The 19,986-nt window shown below is 43.8% G+C and overlaps 4 protein-coding genes across 5 annotated transcripts in view; 2 read left to right on the top strand and 2 right to left on the bottom strand.

The window, feature by feature from the left end:
• Positions 1-5,409, bottom strand: part of Rhogap100f (Rho GTPase activating protein at 100F) — a 58,451-nt gene extending 53,042 nt beyond the window's left edge. Inside the window, exons 1-2 of the mRNA XM_076444485.1 lie at positions 5,293-5,409; positions 3,191-3,380 (exon numbers count right to left, since the gene is read on the bottom strand). The gene's annotated coding sequence lies outside the window, so the exon portion shown is untranslated. The remainder of the gene's footprint in view (positions 1-3,190; positions 3,381-5,292) is intronic.
• A 2,455-nt stretch (positions 5,410-7,864) lies between these two features.
• Positions 7,865-11,199, top strand: LOC143218574 (ATP-binding cassette sub-family F member 2). Of its 2 annotated transcripts, none has more exons than XM_076443812.1 (6): positions 7,865-8,017; positions 8,606-8,804; positions 8,875-10,058; positions 10,151-10,342; positions 10,405-10,608; positions 10,678-11,199. In XM_076443812.1, the coding sequence occupies exons 2-6, from the start codon at positions 8,624-8,626 to the stop codon at positions 10,816-10,818; spliced, it is 1,902 nt and encodes a 633-aa protein (XP_076299927.1). In that variant the 5' UTR covers positions 7,865-8,017; positions 8,606-8,623; the 3' UTR covers positions 10,819-11,199. The 2 variants fall into 2 exon arrangements, with proteins under 2 accessions (XP_076299927.1, XP_076299928.1); XM_076443813.1 differs by having other exon boundaries at positions 7,972-8,117.
• A 439-nt stretch (positions 11,200-11,638) lies between these two features.
• Positions 11,639-13,188, bottom strand: Tmem98 (transmembrane protein 98). The gene is made up of 4 exons (XM_076443818.1): positions 12,558-13,188; positions 12,377-12,486; positions 12,174-12,306; positions 11,639-12,112 (listed from the first exon to the last, which is right to left on the bottom strand). Exons 1-4 carry the CDS (start codon positions 12,714-12,716, stop codon positions 11,837-11,839), a joined length of 678 nt encoding a protein of 225 aa, XP_076299933.1. The 5' UTR covers positions 12,717-13,188; the 3' UTR covers positions 11,639-11,836.
• LOC143218576 (ubiquitin-conjugating enzyme E2 J2) lies at positions 13,043-16,268 on the top strand. Its single transcript, XM_076443816.1, has 4 exons — positions 13,043-14,185; positions 14,343-14,577; positions 14,641-14,769; positions 14,840-16,268. Exons 1-4 carry the CDS (start codon positions 14,070-14,072, stop codon positions 15,050-15,052), a joined length of 693 nt encoding a protein of 230 aa, XP_076299931.1. The 5' UTR covers positions 13,043-14,069; the 3' UTR covers positions 15,053-16,268.
• Positions 16,269-19,986: the final 3,718 nt, after the last annotated feature.

Genomic DNA, 19,986 nt, shown 5'->3' with positions numbered 1-19,986 from the left:
AACCCCCACTTTCCTTGGAATTTCAGTCCAACTTTTTTGCCAGCTCGTTCCACGCGTACGGTGGCTCGTTAATCCTGACACGAGAATGGAATATTAAAGCAGCTGCATTAGGTGGAAAATAAATTTCTTTTTTTTTTTTATCAGAATTTATAGGACGCCCCGTATCATTTTCGGACTAATCGGATTAATTGGTTTTCGATCGAACAATAAAATCGGCGTCTTTCCGCGACGAGCTCACTCGTCGCTGATTAAAAAATTGACCCCCTTAACGAGCATACACGACAAAAACGCCGACTGTTTCAACGCCGTTTAATTAATTTTTTTGGGCGCCATCAGTTCGGTCGAAGGTCTACGGGGTTTCCAAGGGTTGGAACGGCAAGAACTCGAGAGCCGAGTGTATTCCGTTTCACGTTGCCGGCTCTCTCCCCAAGTGACCGACGTGAAACTGATACACTGGCAACGAAAGACAAGTAACTTTCATCGATCTTGTTCGGTGATCCTTCCTCGCCCCTTCCACCCTCTCCTCCAACCCCCTAAACGACCCCTTCTCGCTCCCCCTCCTGATCGGCGAGCGCCGGGAATCCTCTCGTTTTTGCGTTTAATTGCTCGTCACGGGGACGAGAGGATCGAGACCCGAATAAATTTGAAAGCCATTCACCGGAAATTTTATTGGACGTCCGAGGGATTCGGCCGCCGAGCCGATTCCGCGCCCGTTATTAATGTCTCCGCTCGGGCTGCCGCTTATTTTACACGGGCAAAGTAATCGCGTTATTGAAATCCGAAAATTCGGAACGATCGTGAAAATCGCCTCGAAAAACCAAGACTCCAACCCGCGACTAGTTAACAAGAGTCTGGCGTCTGATCAATGCTGGCTTCATCTACTTAACACTGTCCGGTAAGAATCGACACCATACGATATAAGATTTTCCATGTGGAATCAGAAATATATACCTTTGCGAATTTGTTTATTCTTTTTTTTGGCCGCACTGCCTCCCAGATTTCAAATTACACCTGCGAAAACAGTGATTGAAAGTTATAGGGGCCGAGCCTGCTAAGAACTGAAATCAGTCTCACTCTGCTGGAAAATTGAGCATCGTCCAGAAAAATGGCGTCCGGGTCTCTTACGAGCAGCTATATGAAAACTGATATAATGAACAGGAAAAAGATGATACAGATTATGGAACCGGAGCCCATGAATAATTACTCTCTCAGGTGGATCGAATATTCGAACAAAATATCGAACTAGAATACTTTTGGGAGAATTGTTTCTGAAAGATAAGCACAGGTTTGCGCTCTAATTCTGCTTCCTAAAAATTGTAGAAAATAAGAATAGCTGCACGCCGAGATAAAACTCGTGAAGATTCGAGGGATTCTTCGACGAGGATTATTCTAATGAGTAGATTCCGCGGGAGCGGACATTCTGCGAAGAGCGAAGGGTTCGATTATTAAGTAGGCAGTAGAATCCACTCGATGGATCGATCGCAGAAATCTCGGCGTAGAATCGGGTACCGGGTAATCCGAGTCTCGCAGCTACAGTCCGTCCTGAAAATTTATGAGCGGACGGACGATCCCGTTTCCTCGGCGTAGAATCGACGCGGCGACGTCTTTCCGCCGAGTGTTTTTGACACGGAGAGGCGGCCTCTCTCCGATCGATTGAGGCCAGAATAGCCGAACCGGAAGTAGGACGTTTAGGCTCGACGGGGATGACAACGGAGAGTGAGTTAACTTCAGTGTCCTCGGGACTCAACCTGGTCCGCTGCCCTCGGCGAATCGCTCAGACAAGGCTCTCTCGTTGACGATACGCCAAGATGAATTCCTACCCAGCAAAAAAAATCATTCGAATCGCCTAAATCACTGTATACTGCATTGCCAAACGATTGGTATACATTCTACTCTGCTAAACGATAAGGAAACCTTACAGGATGAGGGTATGAAGTTGTTATCAAGCTTAAAGATTTCAAATTTGGCGCGCGGGTCTCGCCATGTTGAATCTTCATGGCGCAAACCTGTCAGGATTTTGAACGTGGCGTTCTCTGTTTGAAATTACATGAAAGATTATGCGCAATATTTTTGAACGAAGTGTTTTAGACAAATACTTAATGTAGAAATTTCAACGTTGTATGACCCAGTCTTTTAGAGGTGTGACTTAGCTACTCTGGCGATTCTCGTGATTTTTAAATGAATCTGAGAAAAGAAATTCCCAGGGCTCCAGCGGAGGTTGGTACGTCACTGATGGCGCCCGTATGCGTGACGTTAAACCAACACGCGAGCGCAGACTCGCGTGTCACCGGCGTAACCCTTGAGTACATCGGGAGAGCTGCACGATGGACGGGGGTCGTGGACTGAAAGGAAAGGGGCTGAAAAAAGGTGTGAATGCCGGATGGCGTTCATTCAAATGCCGTCCAATCGCAGCTGTCGTACTCCAGGTCGAGTGGCAGGACCGGCGTTATACACCAGGCAAATTATTAATTCCTGACTCCGCGCGACGGTGGCCGTGGCATGGTGTCTCTCCGTATCCCGTTAACGAGCCCGAGTTAACCCGAAATTGGAAGAAAGACACCGTTTCACACGGTGAAAAGATCCCCTCGGCCCCCTCCCCTACTCCGCCCCACCACCCCTACCCGACCGAAGAGGAGAAACAGATATACGCCCGGGGATTCCCAACGCACTCTACGCCTCCGCCATCGCGCGCCACGAACTTTCGCAATAGCACCGTGCAACTTTCGATTAGCATCCCCCAGGGCTCCACCGAAATTAGGGGGCAGACTCGATCATTATTTCTAACGTCCCCCCCTAAACTGCTACATCTTTGCACCTGCTCGGCCGACTGTCAATGGAATCGAGTGCCCAGCGGCTCTCAACCGAACCTCGCACTTTATTTATTCGAAGCGGGCCCTTCTCAGGCCCCAACTTGAAATTGGACTATCTCAAAACATTATAATGTTTCAAGCATAAACGAGGGCGCCGTCTACTACACTAGCAAATATGTCTTTTGCATTGAAGTGGTTATTTTACCGAATAAAAATGTATTTATGGTTCAAGTCATATAAAGTCGTTTGCGAGTAACTGCAGGTTAAAAAATGTCGGAGAGTTTAAACATAGAAATTTCATTTCTGCCACGAAAATTTTTTATCTAATGATTTTAATGTTAGAGGTCATTTGCGAACTGGAATATGTATGTGATACATACTTGCGTGTACATCGGCCGGCTGATTCCACGAGTAAATCCGAACCAGATTCTGCACCGTCGAAAATGAATCGTTGTCCGCCCGGAAAAGTGTGTCAAACGTCTCGATCGATCGATTATTTGATTGGTGTCGTACGTCCTGCCGATTGGTTCGTATTATCGTCGCTCCGGCGACTCCGGCCCCTACTAGCTGCTAACAAAAACAGTCTCGAGTAAGTACGATGTCCAGAATTAGGCGATCCGCGACGACACATACGAGAATACTAAAACACCTGTTCAATATTGTATAATCACCGCGATCCTGCGACCTTTGGCCCACGGATTCGAATTAAATCGGTCGCGAGATAATACGATCTCTAACTGGTCACTTCAAGGACGGAACACGACGTATATTCGACCCCTTGACCAACAAATCCAACGACCCTTTTCAGTCTGAATGTTGTCGCAATTTTTACATCGTGTTCTTAAACCTCATCCGTCCCTCGTGTTAATTTGACACGGTTTCCCAGAAATAAGTTATACCGTCCTATTCTTTGTAGGTAAATTTAATCATTCACTTAAATTTTAAAAATTGAAATTTAGAAAATATAGGATACTTTGGTCACATTTGATTTACATGTTCTCCACACTAGAAAAGATTGGTAAGTACCATTTTTATCTCACAATGTAAGTCCTTTAATAACAAGAAATCGTATGCATCCAAATTTGAATAAGTGTCCGGGCATTTATGGACGGGAATGTACCTTGTTGTTTCATCGATCCTTTACCACTATGTCAATTAGACACCGATGGACAGATTCAGTTCGTGAAATGAGGGATGGATGGGGGTTAAAAAAGAATACTGTGCTACGAAAGAGTGCAGAAAACTGTGAAACCAGTCGCGTTTATGCATCTTGGGGATTGAAAAATCAAGGTAAAAAATGTTGGAGAAGGGAGGGATTAGAATTAGCGCCCTATTCGCAAGTGATAGGCACGGTCCTGGTACGCATACGTCGATGCCGGTGAGCGTGCAGCTTACATACGAATAACGACGCCGCCGACGAGGACGAGGACGCATTACACCCCCACCACCACGTACTACGAAATACTACGTTCTGTGATGCGGTGCAATTAAGCCAGCGCCTCCCTCCTCCTGTTCTCTGCCCCCTTCCCCTATTCTCCGACACCCCCGCCAAACCCCACGGAACCCCGTGTCTAGAGTCCACTCTAGACTCTATGCTACGCCATCCTTACCCTCACCGCCGAACCGGTAGACTTCGGATCCGCACGGGCGCAAGTCCGTCTCTTCTTTTAACCACCCCCTACCGCGGTCGTTTATCCATTCGTTCATTCATCAGAACACGCTTCTTTAACCGGCTCTCGGCCATTGGAACCCGCGCAACCCCTCGCCACCACGAGGAATGCGATTCTTTACTCTTAATTTTCCTGTGACCCTTCAACGATCTCCAACTCTGCTACCCCCTTGTTCTATTACACCACCTAATCGTTTCTGCCCACTCGTCTTCATTTATTAAATTCTCTTACCCCCTTAACCGAATGCGTGAACATAACCCCCTAAATGCATCGACACGAAACACAATTAATAAAATTAAGATGTTTATTGGAATAGAATGTTAATGATTCATTTCTATGAAAATATCTGCACTTTACAGATTTGTTGCTGGGAACAACCGAGCAACAGTTAAAAATTGTTTAACATCATTAGGAACAGTGTACGATTGTTAAAACGTATTTAGCAGAAACAAGAGTGAACCGAATTTAGTTGGCGCCTAACCTGAAATTTCACGCGAATTACACTTACACGTCCAATGTAAACAATACCAATATTCATCATTTTTCAATTAACATTGGCTCCAGCATTCATCCATCGTGCGAAAAGGCTTTTTATTGTTCCACAGTTTGAAATGGTCCAACCTTAATGAGCAATAGCTAAATACAACGTAACCGAATATGGTACAAAACGATTGTAGACCGGCGTAACAGCCATTGTTCTCTGGATGTATCATTAATCTAATGATTTTCCGTTATTTTTTGATGTCGATCATCATCGCAACACAATACGTACAATTGCGTAAATACATACAGTTGAAAAGAATCGTACTTACTTCGACAACGGCCGTTATCCGCTATTCATCCCATCATCCCTCGCGAATATATTTAAAATCTACATTTCCAAAGGTTATACTATTTCCGAATTTCCATCGTCCAGCTTTCTATATCTGCAATCTACAGGGTGTCTCAAAATTAGGTCCGGAGCCGAAAATGGGAGGTTCCTGGGATCATTTCAAGCGACATTTTCCTTTGAAAAAATGTCGTCCGCGGCTTCGTTAACGAGTTATTAACGAAAAACACGGACCAATCAGAGCGCGAGCTAGACGCGTGCAGCCCGGCGCGCCGGCAGCCGAGTGTCGGTGGCACGCCGCGATGTCGTAACGAACAAAAGTTTCTCGATGATGTGAATCCTCGCCAATTTCGATAAGCTTTGGATATGTTGTCAATACCATGATTCTGAACAACATTTCCCTTTACAGTTTCTGTCGATCGGCTTTAGTTTACGATATTATTGTAAAAATTTGTAATTGTAAATCGATCGATGTACTATTTCCTGTCCGATTTCGATAAGCTTTGGATATGTAGTCAAGACCATGATTCTGAACAACATTTCCCTTGACGGTTTTCGTCGGTCGGCTTTAGTTTACGATATTATTGTAAAAATTTGTAATTGTAAATCGATCGATGTACATACTATCTCCTCGCCGATTTCGATGAGCTTTATTTCAAAGGAAAAAGATATTTAAAACATCGAATTTATAACATATTTCAAAGTCATCGAAATCGGTGAGGACCCACATCATCGGCAACTCTACCCGAACGATAGAAGAAGCACAAACTTATTGAATTAAAAACTCACTTATTCAGCCGTAAATCCATTTGACTACCACATATAACCATCACACTTTTACATAATTGTTGAACTCGTAGCACACTTTCATAACTCGTATCGATATCGAACGAAATTACTTACTCCGACGCGGAAAGAGTTCGATGCTCTTCGCGATGCCGCGCGAAACTGTGCTCTTCCAGCATACAATGTATTCGATGAAGGCGTCGTTTAAAACAAATGAAATCGTTCCCAAGGAGATATTGATTTTTCGAGAATCATATGGCATTGATTTTTCGAGAATCATATGATTCTCGAAAACACCGATTCGAAGATTATGTAAAAGTGTGGTGGTTGTATGTGGTAGTCAAATGGATTTACGGCTTAATAAGTGAGTTTTTAATTCAATAAGTTTGTGCTTCTTCTATCGTTCGGGTAAAGTTGCCGATGATGTGGGTCCTCACCGATTTCGATGACTTTGAAATATGTTATAAATTCGATGTTTTAAATATCTTTTTCCTTTGAAATGAAGCTCATCGACATCGGCGAGGAGATAGTATGTACATCGATCGATTTACAATGACAAATTTTTACAATAATATCGTAAACTAAAGCCGATCGACAGAAACTGTAAAGGGAAATGTTGTTCAGAATCATGGTCTTGACAACATATCTAAAGCTAATCGAAATCGGATAGAAAATAGTACATCGATCGATTTACAATTACAAATTTTTACAATAATATCGTAAACTAAAGCCGATCGACAGAAACTGTAAAGGGAAATGTTGTTCAGAATCATGGTCTTGACTACATATCCAAATATTATCGAAATCGGATAGGAAATAGTACATCGATCGATTTACAATTACAAATTTTTACAATAATATCGTAAACTAAAGCCGATCGACAGAAACTGTAAAGGGAAATGTTGTTCAGAATCATGGTCTTGACAACATATCCAAATATTATCGAAATCGGATAGGAAATAATACATCGATCGATTTACAATTACAAATTTTTACAATAATGTCGTAAACTAAAGCCGATCGACAGAAACTGTAAAGGGAAATGTTGTTCAGAACCATGGTATTGACAACATATCCAAAGCTTGTCGAAATTGGCGAGGATTCACATCATCGAGAAACTTTTGTTCGTTACGACATCGCGGCGTGCCACCGACACTCGGCTGCCGGCGCGCCGGGCTGCACGCGTCTAGCTCGCGCTCTGATTGGTCCGTGTTTTTCGTTAATAACTCGTTAACGAAGCCGCGGACGACATTTTTTCAAAGGAAAATGTCGCTTGAAATGATCTCAGGAACCTCCCATTTTCGGCTCCGGACCTAATTTTGAGACACCCTGTATATGCCACGATAACATTGGTCGCAACATTGATTTTGAAACTGCGTCGAGGGCTAGATTTGAAATACGAATCGATATGGAGGGAAAACGGCTTTTGCGCGGCTTAACCTTACACGTATTTTCATCCACGAATACCAACGCGATCCTACACATTTGTATACACTACATCCGATCAAATATCCATATGCATCGCGACGACAACGATGAAGTGCATATTTCTTGTCGGATGCGCTAAAAAGATCGGGAAAAACGTTCAACAATCTCAATATGTAACGACATGGCATCGTTTTCAACAGTCGTGCCATTGTCTACGATGTTCATTGGACTTGAATAATATACAGAACAATGAACTACAACCCAGAAACATTGAAATTTTTTCAAAATTCTAAAATATACACTGTTCTACTTTGTTCTACTACACAGCTTTAAAAAAAATATTCTACACCTGGTCTGTGCGAAAACTTTCCACTGTCCCAGTGGCGGCATCTATGAAACGAGCCGAGAAACCTTGCGTTTTGACGGCTTTGCCTTTATCCATACACGTGTGTTCGCGTGTTGCACGGACCGTTCGATTTTTGGCGCACAACTAGGTAATTTCCAAGGGTTGCATCTAAGCTAGCTAGCTAGAGGAAAACGGAGCACGGAGCGACACGCAAGGTCGTCCAAATTGAAAGAGAGGCCCACGTCCAAGTGAGCCCGAGGTTTCTTTTGTGTTCGTCGAAGGTGGTCTGTTCATTTCCCCCGCGATCGAGAACCTCCTGATTCCCCAGCTGGTTTTCATTCTCAAAAGATCTTGTGCCGCGGTTTCGAGTTCGTGTACATCGCTATAGGACGGCTCCGAATCAGCTCGAGACGCTCGAGGGAAAGCCATAAAAAAATCCATTTGTACTCTTCCTCTCCTCATCTTGCCATTTCTGTCGCTCTACTTTGTCGTCCCCTCTCTCTGTCTCTCTCTCTCCCCCGCTGCATCGTTCTATCTCCCTCTCGCTCGCTCTCTTTCTCTGTGGCACGCACACATACACGCGTGTATTACACGCTCCCCTCGGTCGCGGACTCGTGTAACGAACCGTTTACGGCGATTGAGGGTTTTCGAATTTTCAAATTCGCAAAGTCGCGTACTTGAATGCACGTGCTATCAAGTTCCTAACCTGCGGCTTACGTAACCCCTCTGTGTGCAGCTTCTTTGCAGGTACACAATGCCATCCGACGCGAAGAAGAAGCAACAGCAGAAAAAAAAGGAGGCTGCCAAGGCCAGGCAGTCTGGGAAGAAAACGAATCAGCCGAATCAGACCAAGGGGTCGGAGGATGGCAAGGAAGGCAGCCCAGGCTCGGTCAATCAGAATGGAACCAACGGAACCTCTCCAATCAGTGCCGAAGGTACAGCGAAACCATCTACTTTACTCTTTTAATTCTGTAGCACACCTTAACTCCTAATTACATTTTGCAGAAGCTCTGTGTCTCAAGCTGGAAGCCGACGCCAGACTCAACGCGGAGGCACGCTCGTGTACAGGATCGCTGGCATCGCACCCCCGTAGCCGTGACATAAAAATATCTAACTTTTCTATAACTTTCCATGGCTGTGAACTGATGCAAGACACCATGCTCGAGCTGAACTGTGGTAGACGGTACGGTCTGCTCGGTCTGAACGGGTCCGGGAAGTCGACGTTATTGGCTGTACTCGGAAACAGGGAAGTTCCTATCCCCGACCAGATCGATATCTTTCACTTGACCAGAGAGATGCCAGCTAGCAATAAAACTGCTCTGGAGTGCGTGATGGAAGTCGACGAGGAGCGTGTACGGTTGGAGAAACTGGCCGAGGAGTTAATGCAATGCGACGAGGAGGACGCGCAGGAGCAGCTCATGGATGTTTACGAGAGATTAGAAGACATGGCTGCGGACACAGCCGAAGCTCGTGCTGCTCACATTTTGCACGGTCTGGGCTTCACAGCGAAGATGCAGAGAACAGCTACCAGAGACTTCTCCGGAGGTTGGCGAATGAGAATCGCTCTTGCCAGAGCACTATACGTGAAGCCTCATTTATTGTTACTCGACGAACCCACTAACCACTTGGATCTGGACGCATGCGTGTGGTTGGAGGAGGAGTTGAAGACGTACAAGAGAATCCTTGTGATCATTTCGCACTCCCAAGACTTTCTCAATGGCATTTGTACAAATATCATTCACGTGAACAAGAAACAGCTGAAGTATTACACGGGGAACTACGAGGCGTTCGTGAAGACAAGGATGGAGTTGTTGGAGAACCAAGCGAAACAGTACAACTGGGAGCAGGATCAAATCTCGCACATGAAGAACTACATCGCGCGATTCGGTCACGGTTCCGCTAAGCTGGCCAGGCAAGCTCAATCGAAAGAAAAGACTTTAGCGAAAATGGTGGCGCAAGGTCTCACGGAGAAAGTCGTCAACGACAAAGTATTAAATTTCTACTTCCCCTCCTGCGGAACGATCCCGCCGCCGGTCATCATGGTTCAGAACGTTAGTTTCCGTTACAACGAGGACTCGCCGTGGATCTACAAGAATCTGGAGTTCGGTATCGACCTGGACACCAGGATAGCATTGGTCGGGCCGAACGGAGCCGGCAAGAGCACACTTTTGAAACTGTTGTACGGAGATGTGAGTACCGCGAGTACTTTAGTAAAGAGACACAGCTAAAAATTGCAATAAATAAACTGTTTAACAAATTGCCAAACGTTTAATTGTTTCAGTTGGTTCCAAGCAGCGGCATGATCCGCAAGAACAGCCATCTTCGAATAGCCAGATACCATCAGCATTTGCATGAGCTGTTGGACCTGGATATATCGCCGCTCGACTACATGATGAAGGCCTTCCCGAATGTCAAAGAGCGCGAGGAGATGAGGAAGATCATTGGTCGTTACGGGCTGACCGGTCGCCAGCAGGTAAAATTAAAACATCTATAAAGATGGTGAAAGGATATATTGTTCATTCTCTTTGGTTCCAGGTGTGTCCGATAAGACAGTTGTCGGATGGTCAACGTTGCAGGGTAGTATTCGCATGGTTGGCTTGGCAGGTACCCCATTTGCTTCTCCTTGACGAACCAACGAATCACTTGGACATGGAGACCATAGACGCGTTGGCCGATGCGATTAATGATTTCGACGGTGGCATGGTGCTCGTTTCTCATGATTTCAGATTGATCAATCAGGTACGTCTCAATGGAAATGTTTACAGGTGATATAATTCGAAAAGCTAATGCGATTTGTTCGGTTGTTAGGTGGCAGAGGAGATCTGGGTCTGTGAGAATGGCACAATCACGAAATGGAGCGGAAATATTTTGGACTACAAGGAACACTTAAAGACTAAAGTTCTTAGTGATAACAGCAAGAGACAGAAAGAACTGCACAGAAGCAAATAATGTACACAGGACAGGACCGATTCATTTTCCAGCATACTTTCTCCTCTACTATAGGAAACCTTCCCGTGACTCCTATTTTTTGGACAACTCTACGCCCGGCGCCCGAGTTACTTGCGCTGCTGTGTAGCGTCGATCGGTGTGCCGAGGATTATTAGTTAATTTATTTAATTGATAAAGAATTACTCTCTGTGACAACCTGGATGATTGACCCCATGGTGCATTTGCCATGCAAATAATCTAGGGATCCGAATATCAATAATGTATTGCGAGAAATATAAATTGGATATATATGTATATATATATATACATATATATATATATACTGCTACTACTACTACTATTACTACAGAACATTGCAAGAATAAAACACCTTTAAATTGATCGATTGAGACGCTACAAATACTTCGCTTGTCATTTTCAATTTTCTTCTTTTTTTTTATTACTGTTCTTACGATTCTCAACTTTATTATAAAGTTCTATTCATCTATACAAAATTCATTTGATTCTCGGTATAGTCATACAAAATATACGTGTACAAACACTTATAAATACATACTTAATAACAATTAACGATGGTTTTCGCGAGACAGGATTTTCATGTCGGATATACATATAAAATAGTCTCTCTCTCTCGACACGGCGTCGCGACAAACTGGAAGACTAAATGAAATTGCTTCGCGTACATACATATATCCATATCACAAGACATTACCTCTGGTGTTCTTTCATCGTAAAAAGTGTTTCAAATGTATATGTATATCTCACAATATTTTTTAATACATCGTGAAAGTAATGTATGCATTTTTATATTAATTGTAAGTAGGCGAAAATATAAAGCACTAAATATCGTCGATAGAGAGATTCGAGCTTGCACCGTTGGGTTTCGAACCTTGGCATAATAAAAGACAAACTATAGAAAAAGATAGACGCAACATTCTCCTAAAGTGTGTTACCTTCAATCTTAGATCTTGTAGTGTTTGGACCCAGAACCGCGTGAGATTTATCAAGATTAGGCTACTTAGACAGGCGTTGAAGCAGGAACAGAGCACGCCACTTCCTGCGCCAACGCGGCGTTCCGTAAAATCGACAAATGTGAATCCATGTCGCTCAAAGCTTGGTCAATAAATGCTAATTTCCTAGCATGGCTCTTTGACACTCCATGCTTCGTAACCAACGCCAGATGCGTCACAGCCAGCACGAGTGCAGCTACCCTGGCTTCCAGGAGTCTGGCATCCAGCGGTGGATACAAACTTCTCACCACATCGTCTACACGGGGAGGAATTCTTCTAGCAACCTGTGAACAGAGACTACAATCTCGCAACCGAAGACTACAACATCAAGACATAGATACATACATCCACAATCTCAAGTGGAACCGTGTTGCTGTTCACTGTCCCTGCGATAGCAGTGAGACTAGAAGCGAGTGCATGGCACGATCGTAGCACAGCAATGCACAAGGGTGCCAGACCAGTTGCGTCGTCGACCCACCTGCAGGGTATACACAAATTTAAGAATGAACTATGATAAAATTTTTTTTAAACGCACTGGATCTACGCACCTCTCTGCTCCAGCCAACCATTCCTCGCTTTCCCACGCGTCCAGGCCTAATCCTGAGAAGTTCTCGCCCTCTAATAAATCGGAGCTCAAGTCCGGAGAGTCTTTTTGATTCTGTAAGACAGTTCAGGAGTGTTGACACAATTTTCTAAGGTGATTACCGTGGCAACAGTTGTTCAACTTACATAATAGCAACGTTGTCTTTTGCAAAGGACAAGCAACACTAAAAGGGCACCGAGAAAAACAGCAGCAAGTGCACCAAGGGCCACAGCCACCACTGTTTCCATGCCAGAAGCACCTGCTATAGGGCCAGTGTTGCTTATGGATACAGGAGAACTCATCATTTAGATGAGTTTCGCGGATTAAACCGTCCTATTGATGCGTACGTTGTAAAACACTGTTGGATTCGATTAAATCGTTCATGAATGCCGCTCGAACGTCGATCACCACCGTCGAAAATGTCAACAACAGCGTCGAGTTTCCCGGTGATGGTCGGTGGGAGGCGGAGACTGTCACGAATCTTAAGCTCCATTCATCAACGAGTCATTTCTCGTTGCATCTTCGCATCCACCGTCACAATTACGTAATTATAACATGCTGTAGCGTGTCTCGCCGTTGATCATTGACTATATCTAGCGGAAAGACAGTCTGGAATTTCGCGAATGTCGAGGGCAACGGCGACCTTTCGACTAAAATCGGGAATGCTAGACTTGGAACCATAAACACATTTTTGCGAAAAATATATATTTATTCGAGGATGTCATTCGTTACGAATATTAATATCTAGGGACATCGAGGGAATAGCAGCTGTATTGAGCTGTATGAACGACTGTTAACAATCGCCTCCGTGTAAAAATGCGATCGAATAGCTGCATAAGCGAATTGAATAAACGTTTGAAGTTCTAACGGTTTTTACAAGTATCAATCGTTAATTGATTCGTAAAGTATGCGTGTACGAATGCAGAAACGACGCGTCACATGTCGATAAAAATGCATTGGCAAAGTTTTTCCGAGGAAATAAAACGCAGTTCTGTACACGTGTTTGTTCGCCGTTTGAACAAACACACAGTCATGCGTACTGCGATCCGATCGAATATTGACATTTTGCGACGGTATTCGTTCGGAACCGATTGCAATATGCGAATTCCATCGGCACCGGGCCACGATGGTGTGAAAAGACGATGACGATTTAGTCATTCATGGCGTTGTCGTGCTTTGTTAGAAGTTGATCGGTGCCGTCAACGAACTTGGTAGCACTGAGAAATTCCGAACGGTTCGTTCCAGTGCATTTCATAGTCTTATGTTTTCCGTCGTGAACAAGCTCAGTCTGTCAAAAATCAGTGTCATTCGCGATTATTTGCTGTCCGGATTCTCGAGCAACATCAATCGGTTTGTTTTCGAAGTTTTTCGACCCTGCAACGCACCGAGACGACCGAGATAACCTGTTCGGAGTGGTCCCCGAAGTGGCCTCCGATTTGTGCGCAGCTGATCGAACGATTTCCATCTAAATAGATTTGTTTATGAAGCGGACAAACATTGTCAGTCTTCCGACTCCGAGATTTCCGCATATAATCGTCTAGAAACTAACGTTAATTAAAAAGAAAAACAACAACAACAAACACACCATTAGACAATTGAAGTACATTGCCTTAACAGTACCTTACGAGATATTTACAACAACAAATCATCGAGCCAATATGAACAGGAAAACGAACAGTGCAACAGCTATACTGAAACAGGACTACCTAAGGTTGAAGAAGGACCCTGTGCCTTACGTTCTCGCCGAACCTGTACCAACGAACATACTAGAATGGTGTGTATTCGTTATTTAAGGGGACAGTCTCATCTCTCAGTAGTCAAAAGCGCTAGATAAAAAGTCAATCTAGGCCTCGGTTTTCCTCAAAACTTTGTGTTAAGGAAATCCAGCATTGTAGAATGGTTTTAAACACGTCACAGTATTCTTGTTCCAGGCACTACGTGGTCAAGGGTCCAGAGAAAACTCCGTACGAAGGAGGATTCTATCACGGGAAGCTGATATTCCCCGAAGAATTTCCGTTTCAACCGCCCAGCATATACATGAGCACTCCAAACGGCAGATTCAAGGTCAACACGAAATTGTGTCTCTCCATATCCGACTTCCATCCTGACACGTGGAACCCTGCGTGGACTGTGTCTACCATTCTCATCGGATTGCTTAGTTTTATGGTACTCGAGCGATTAACCACAAGGAAGCCTTGTAATTGCGAATTATAATCTATTTAATTACAGATTGAGAAAAGTCCTACGTGGGGTAGTATCAACACGACGGACAACGAGAAGAAACTACTGGCTGCGCAGAGCTTGGAGTACAATCTGATGGACAAGACGTTCTGCGAACTGTTTCCAGAGACTGTCGAGGTACCGTTAGATAGTAGACCATTAGAAGCTAGACCGTTACTAGCGAATTTATGATATTCTTGTGTCACAGGTGATTAAATCGGAATTGAAGCACAGGAAAGAACTGGAGAAGCAAGGGAGGCACCAGTCGATGACGTCTGAGGTTTCGTCCCTAATACGGGACCAGCTGCAGAGAGAACAGAGTCCCCTGTACAAAGTGCTGACCAACGTTTTCGTGATCGTGGGATTCGCGGCGTTCGCCTACGTAGTGAAATATGTGCTGAGGAGCATCGCCATGGAATAAGCCGAGAGTGTGTTTACGGGAACCGTTTGCTTGTTCTCTAGATTATCGAAGAACGAAGAAAAGTTGTGATAACCGATGCGTGCAGATCTTGGGGGGGAGGGGGAAAGATAATTGAAAGAGAGAGAGAGAGAGAGAGAGAGAGAGAGAGAGATAGGGTTCTAGAGTCTGACACATGCTTATCTAATATTTATCTAGACAGACCTCTCGATTTCGTGTGTACCAGCATGCTGTGGATGTTCGATAGATTTTTATATACGAAGGTTAACTGTAATATACGAGTTGTACTATATTTCGCAAATTTTAAACGTGATAAACACACCGAGTCAGGGTTAGAGAGATTCATCGGGGAAGGGAGATTATACCGTTAAAGGCATATAGTGTCTTTAAGTTCTGACGTGTGAACTTCCAAAGTTGTAGCTCTGCACTGTAATTAGCGGACGCCTGTTATAAATTCTGAGCAAGTGTGGAAGCGAAAGGAGAGAGTGTATGAAGAATGAAGAGGAAGATCGTGTAGGGGCTTCCCAATTCGAAAATTTCCTTTCGTGTTTCGACGCTCGGTTCTGTTTGTGTACTTATGACCTTGGAACGCGGATCTGCACAAACCTGTGCTGTGCCAATGAAATTGAACCCAGAGTTCGTAGAGATCAACGTAATAAGATCGACATCTTGGGAGTACGTCTAATAAGCTAGCGGAATATATGTAATATATATGTAACCAACTTCGGGTCTGGAACACGATTTGGAACGCTGTCATTTTTCGAAAGCAAATCTCGGTTCTTCCATTTCCACGGAGAAGTTTGAACGCAAACAATCTGATTTGAACCGGTTGCTATAATTAAGAACTGACGTAGAATCTGTAAGTCTCTATACGTGCGTACACGTTATACGGAAAAAACTGCCTGACTTTTATTTACGAATTAAACGATCGAAAAACTTCCGCAAATAGACAAAATATTTACTTCTCTTTTTATATAGCGAACGATTACTGTATAGTCCTAGCTCTATCTGTACATTGTATATTTTCTACTCGTGTCAAGCTACTTCTTCAACGTTCTAACAGAATTTGAACGGAGCTCGGTTTGCCGCGCTTGCTCGCGCGCGCCATCTTCAAATCTCCAGATTTAAACAAATCAATAAATCCGAGAAAAAGTATGTTTTGTAAGAGACCAAGGTTATTTTGGCTAATAAAATGCGGTTGGCTCGCCTTTCATTTCAACGGATCGTCTGAACATGTTCTTCTGATGTAATCGTAGAAGTATTACGCACGCTTAATCGTCTTCGTATTTTCTAATGCAGCGTGTGTAACGATCAGATTTATTCGTTCGCTCTGCGAGAACATGTAAACGCGACGCTGCAATGGAAAAGTATGAAATACAACTTTTCAAATGACATTTCGTTCGGTACACGATCCGAGCATTTTTTACACTAACGCGCGTAAAAGTCAATTGAAAAGAAGTACGACGCTCCTGGAACGAATACATAGTATACTTCTTCTTCGAAACATCACACTGGTAACAGCGATGGCACCGTGTAAAACCTAATACCAAATATTATTGTAACTATCATTCTCATTTTGTACATAGTATTTAACGATCGGTAATCGCGCTGAGCTACCAGAGGTGGGTAAAATTGACACGACTGTATTTAAAATACTATTTGAGATAGTAAGATCATGTACAGTTTAGGCAAAATGGTATTTTAAATAACGAGCAACGTTTCAGCCAATAAAATAATTTATTTTAACAAATATCATGCTTAAAATATATGTTTATTTGAATAAGGCAATAGGGATGAACCGAGGAAAGGTATTATAACGAAACCATAATGTTTGTCAGAGTACAATTTATTTTCAGTGTAAATATCGCTATTTTTAGACGTTTTATATATATGTATATGAAATATGTTTTAAAAGTGGCGCGTGGGAATTTAGGATAAAATTCGGATTTCGGAACGGTGTTTTACCCATCGCTGCGTGCAACCGTGTAGCACTAAGATCCATATAGGACTTTGAGTGACCTTCAAAAATCCCTTCGACCCGCGGACACATCGAAAATTCGGTTAACGGAGGCGGGGAGTGAAGAACGATTCACCGTTGATCGATCGGAAAAGAAGGATAGGGAAAAGAGAGTTGGCGGGTTTACCGCAACGGTAAACAGTTAGAATTTCCTTTGAATGGCTCCTTGTCCGAGTGCGCTCGGGAGGAAGGACGCATCCTGTGGAGCCGCCTTTAGCTTTCTTACCGGTTCTCTGTTTACTTGTTCGTGGCACCGTGCTGCTCGAATCTTTTTTACTGAAAACGAACAAAGAGCTTCTGTACCCCCCTCATACTACACTTCCAAACGATCTACGTTAATTAATCCCCTCAATTTATTCTGAAAATTTTCAAAAAACGCTAGAATATATCCTTTGACAGAACTTAGTCTACTATACCACTGAAAATAGTATTTTATTCGAGTCCCCCTTCTTAAAAATCGTCTCGAAAAACTGCAAATTGCCTAAACCGACAAAATTAGGAAACGGAATTCCACTTAGCTGGGTAATGGAATTTCCAAAAGACACTGAAAAGAAAATAAAAATATTGTCGAAACTAAACATTGTCCGAGGCCTGTTTCTCTTTTTTTAAAGATTATTAACATCCTGTCTCTTGATCCTACATCTGCCATGAAACGCTTCCTGCGAGGTTTTCACCTTAATCTAGGAAAACACACCGCAAAAGAAGCAAACAGCAATTTATACGGCGTTGAAACAACAAGGAAGTCGTTCTCCACGGTCTTTTCAACCCTCGACCGATATCCCGGCCACCGTCGCGGGCTCTCTTCGCCTGAGAACGCCCCCCGAGGAATAAATCATCGGAGCACAGGCGCCAGGACACCTCGGTCGCGCCTGAGATCCTGCGAAAATAAGATCCACATGTCCACGACACGGTTCCCGGTCCGTTGTGCTGGGATTTATCGAATCGGCTGCTACATTTTTCTTCGCCAGGTGTTGGGACCCCTAATTAAAACTGATATGAAAAATGTCAGCCCACAACCCCTCGATCGGTCCCCAGGAATAACACTTTATTTCTGGTAAGTCAATCTCAATAGCTCGAAGCTTAATTTATCTGTAAATTCGTACGAGACATTTAAAAAATTGCTGTACATAATTATTCAAAATATTGTAGTTTACATGATGAAATATGTTGTACGAGTTATTATATCAATTTCATAGCCACGAAATTTAAAAGATCATAGAGAATGGAACTATTCTAGGCCGAACAAATGTTTCATTCTCGAAGAGTTAACTAACCGCAAGATAATTTATACGGACGCGGTAATTTTGTTGTTGTCGTGATTTGTTAACCAGGTGATTTATTGTTCGGTGACAGTAAATTGTCGGTAATTGTGTTTACTACACAGGTACATTGGTATATATGTATACGTTATTTCGAGTGTCGCGACGCGACGGCGTCCACGCGGCGTCGGCGTCGGGCTGATTTAGGGTGTCGTCAATCGGTTAAGAACAGCTTCGGGGAATCATTTTACGTCCCCGTTTCCTGTCAGACTCGGGGACGAGAGAAAGAGAGGTACGATCGCAGAGGACCGTTCATCCGCGTCGACGATACCCAAGAAAATAATTAACTCGTGGGGACGACCTCATTACGTCGCTTAATTAGCCGCCGGTGCCGACGCCGCCGAAGAGATCGGCTACCGAATTTCGCCGATGTCCCGCCCAAGGAACGCGTCCCTCACGTTGTCCCCCTCCTTCGGTTTCCAGTCGAGCGTATTTCCTGAAATACTAGCTCGTTAGAGACGAATAAGGTCACCGGCACTAGCCAGCGCTCGGCGCGATCGCTATAATCAATTATTGTTGACCAGGTAATCCATGGTAGTTATCTGGTAATAGTATTCTGGGTAGTACAGAGGACCTGATGGCACATCAGTCGCTTCATTAGTCAAAAGTGCTAGATTGCTAGATAAAAGATCACTCTGGACCGCAATCACCCTCAAAAGTCCTATTTTCACGTTTACTGGGCGTAATTTACATTGTTCGGCGGCGTAATTTTCCTTATTCGGAAGCATACAGCTATTTTTATAAAGCTGCGACAGCTTTATGCTCCCGAATAATGCAAATTAAGCCTCGTAAACGTAGAAATAGGTCTTTCGAGGTCGATCGCAGCCTAGATTGATCTTTTATCTAGCGTTTCTGACTACTGGAAAACCCCCGTCATTGCGTTATCGAGAAATGAGAAAGCGCATCCCGCACCCTTGCGATCCTGGAAGATAAAGACAAAATGCAAATCTTTCCAGTATTCTCAAAATAATCAAATTAGATGACTAAAATAGCCGGAGAATCGAATAAAATAATTAAAATAGCCAAAGAATCAAGTAAAATATTTCATTGTTCAAGTTGTACGCACACTTTAGAATAAATAGGATTGTTTACCATTTAAAATACTATTTCGCCCAGCTCTCCGTTTAGCGGCCCAGCTGAATCCGCTAATCGCTGCGCGAACCGGCCGATCTTTCGCCGGTTTCTATTTCGATCCACGCATCCATCGGCGTTCGAGCATCACGGCATCACGCCCGGATGGCACACGGTGGTTTTCCCGTGTATTTACCTACGTCCCGTTGGAGTGGCACACAGCATCGCGTCGCGGAACGGTTTACTGCCGGAGTAAATCGATTCGCTCTCCCTGGTCCCCGGGAATAAGTGCTGTGCCATTCGATTGCTCCTGTACTCGCACATACAGTGTGAGTGCTCGCGAAACATCAGCTTTCTATAAACACTATCCGTGTCGGAAAATACCGCCGAACTACCGTAAACTTCAACAATGTAGCTGTGGCTCTCAAAGCGTTTCCACGAAGTAGCTCTCGGCATTGTACATCGTTTTCTGATGAAGACATAGATAACCTTGAAATGTCCTTGAAGTCCTTAAACATACAGGGATGAAG

The sequence above is a fragment of the Lasioglossum baleicum genome, chromosome 20 (assembly GCF_051020765.1).
Source record: "Lasioglossum baleicum chromosome 20, iyLasBale1, whole genome shotgun sequence".
Taxonomy (NCBI): domain Eukaryota; kingdom Metazoa; phylum Arthropoda; class Insecta; order Hymenoptera; family Halictidae; genus Lasioglossum; species Lasioglossum baleicum.
The sequence above is the reverse complement of the archived record's forward strand: the minus strand, read 5'-3'. Positions and strand labels throughout refer to the sequence as shown.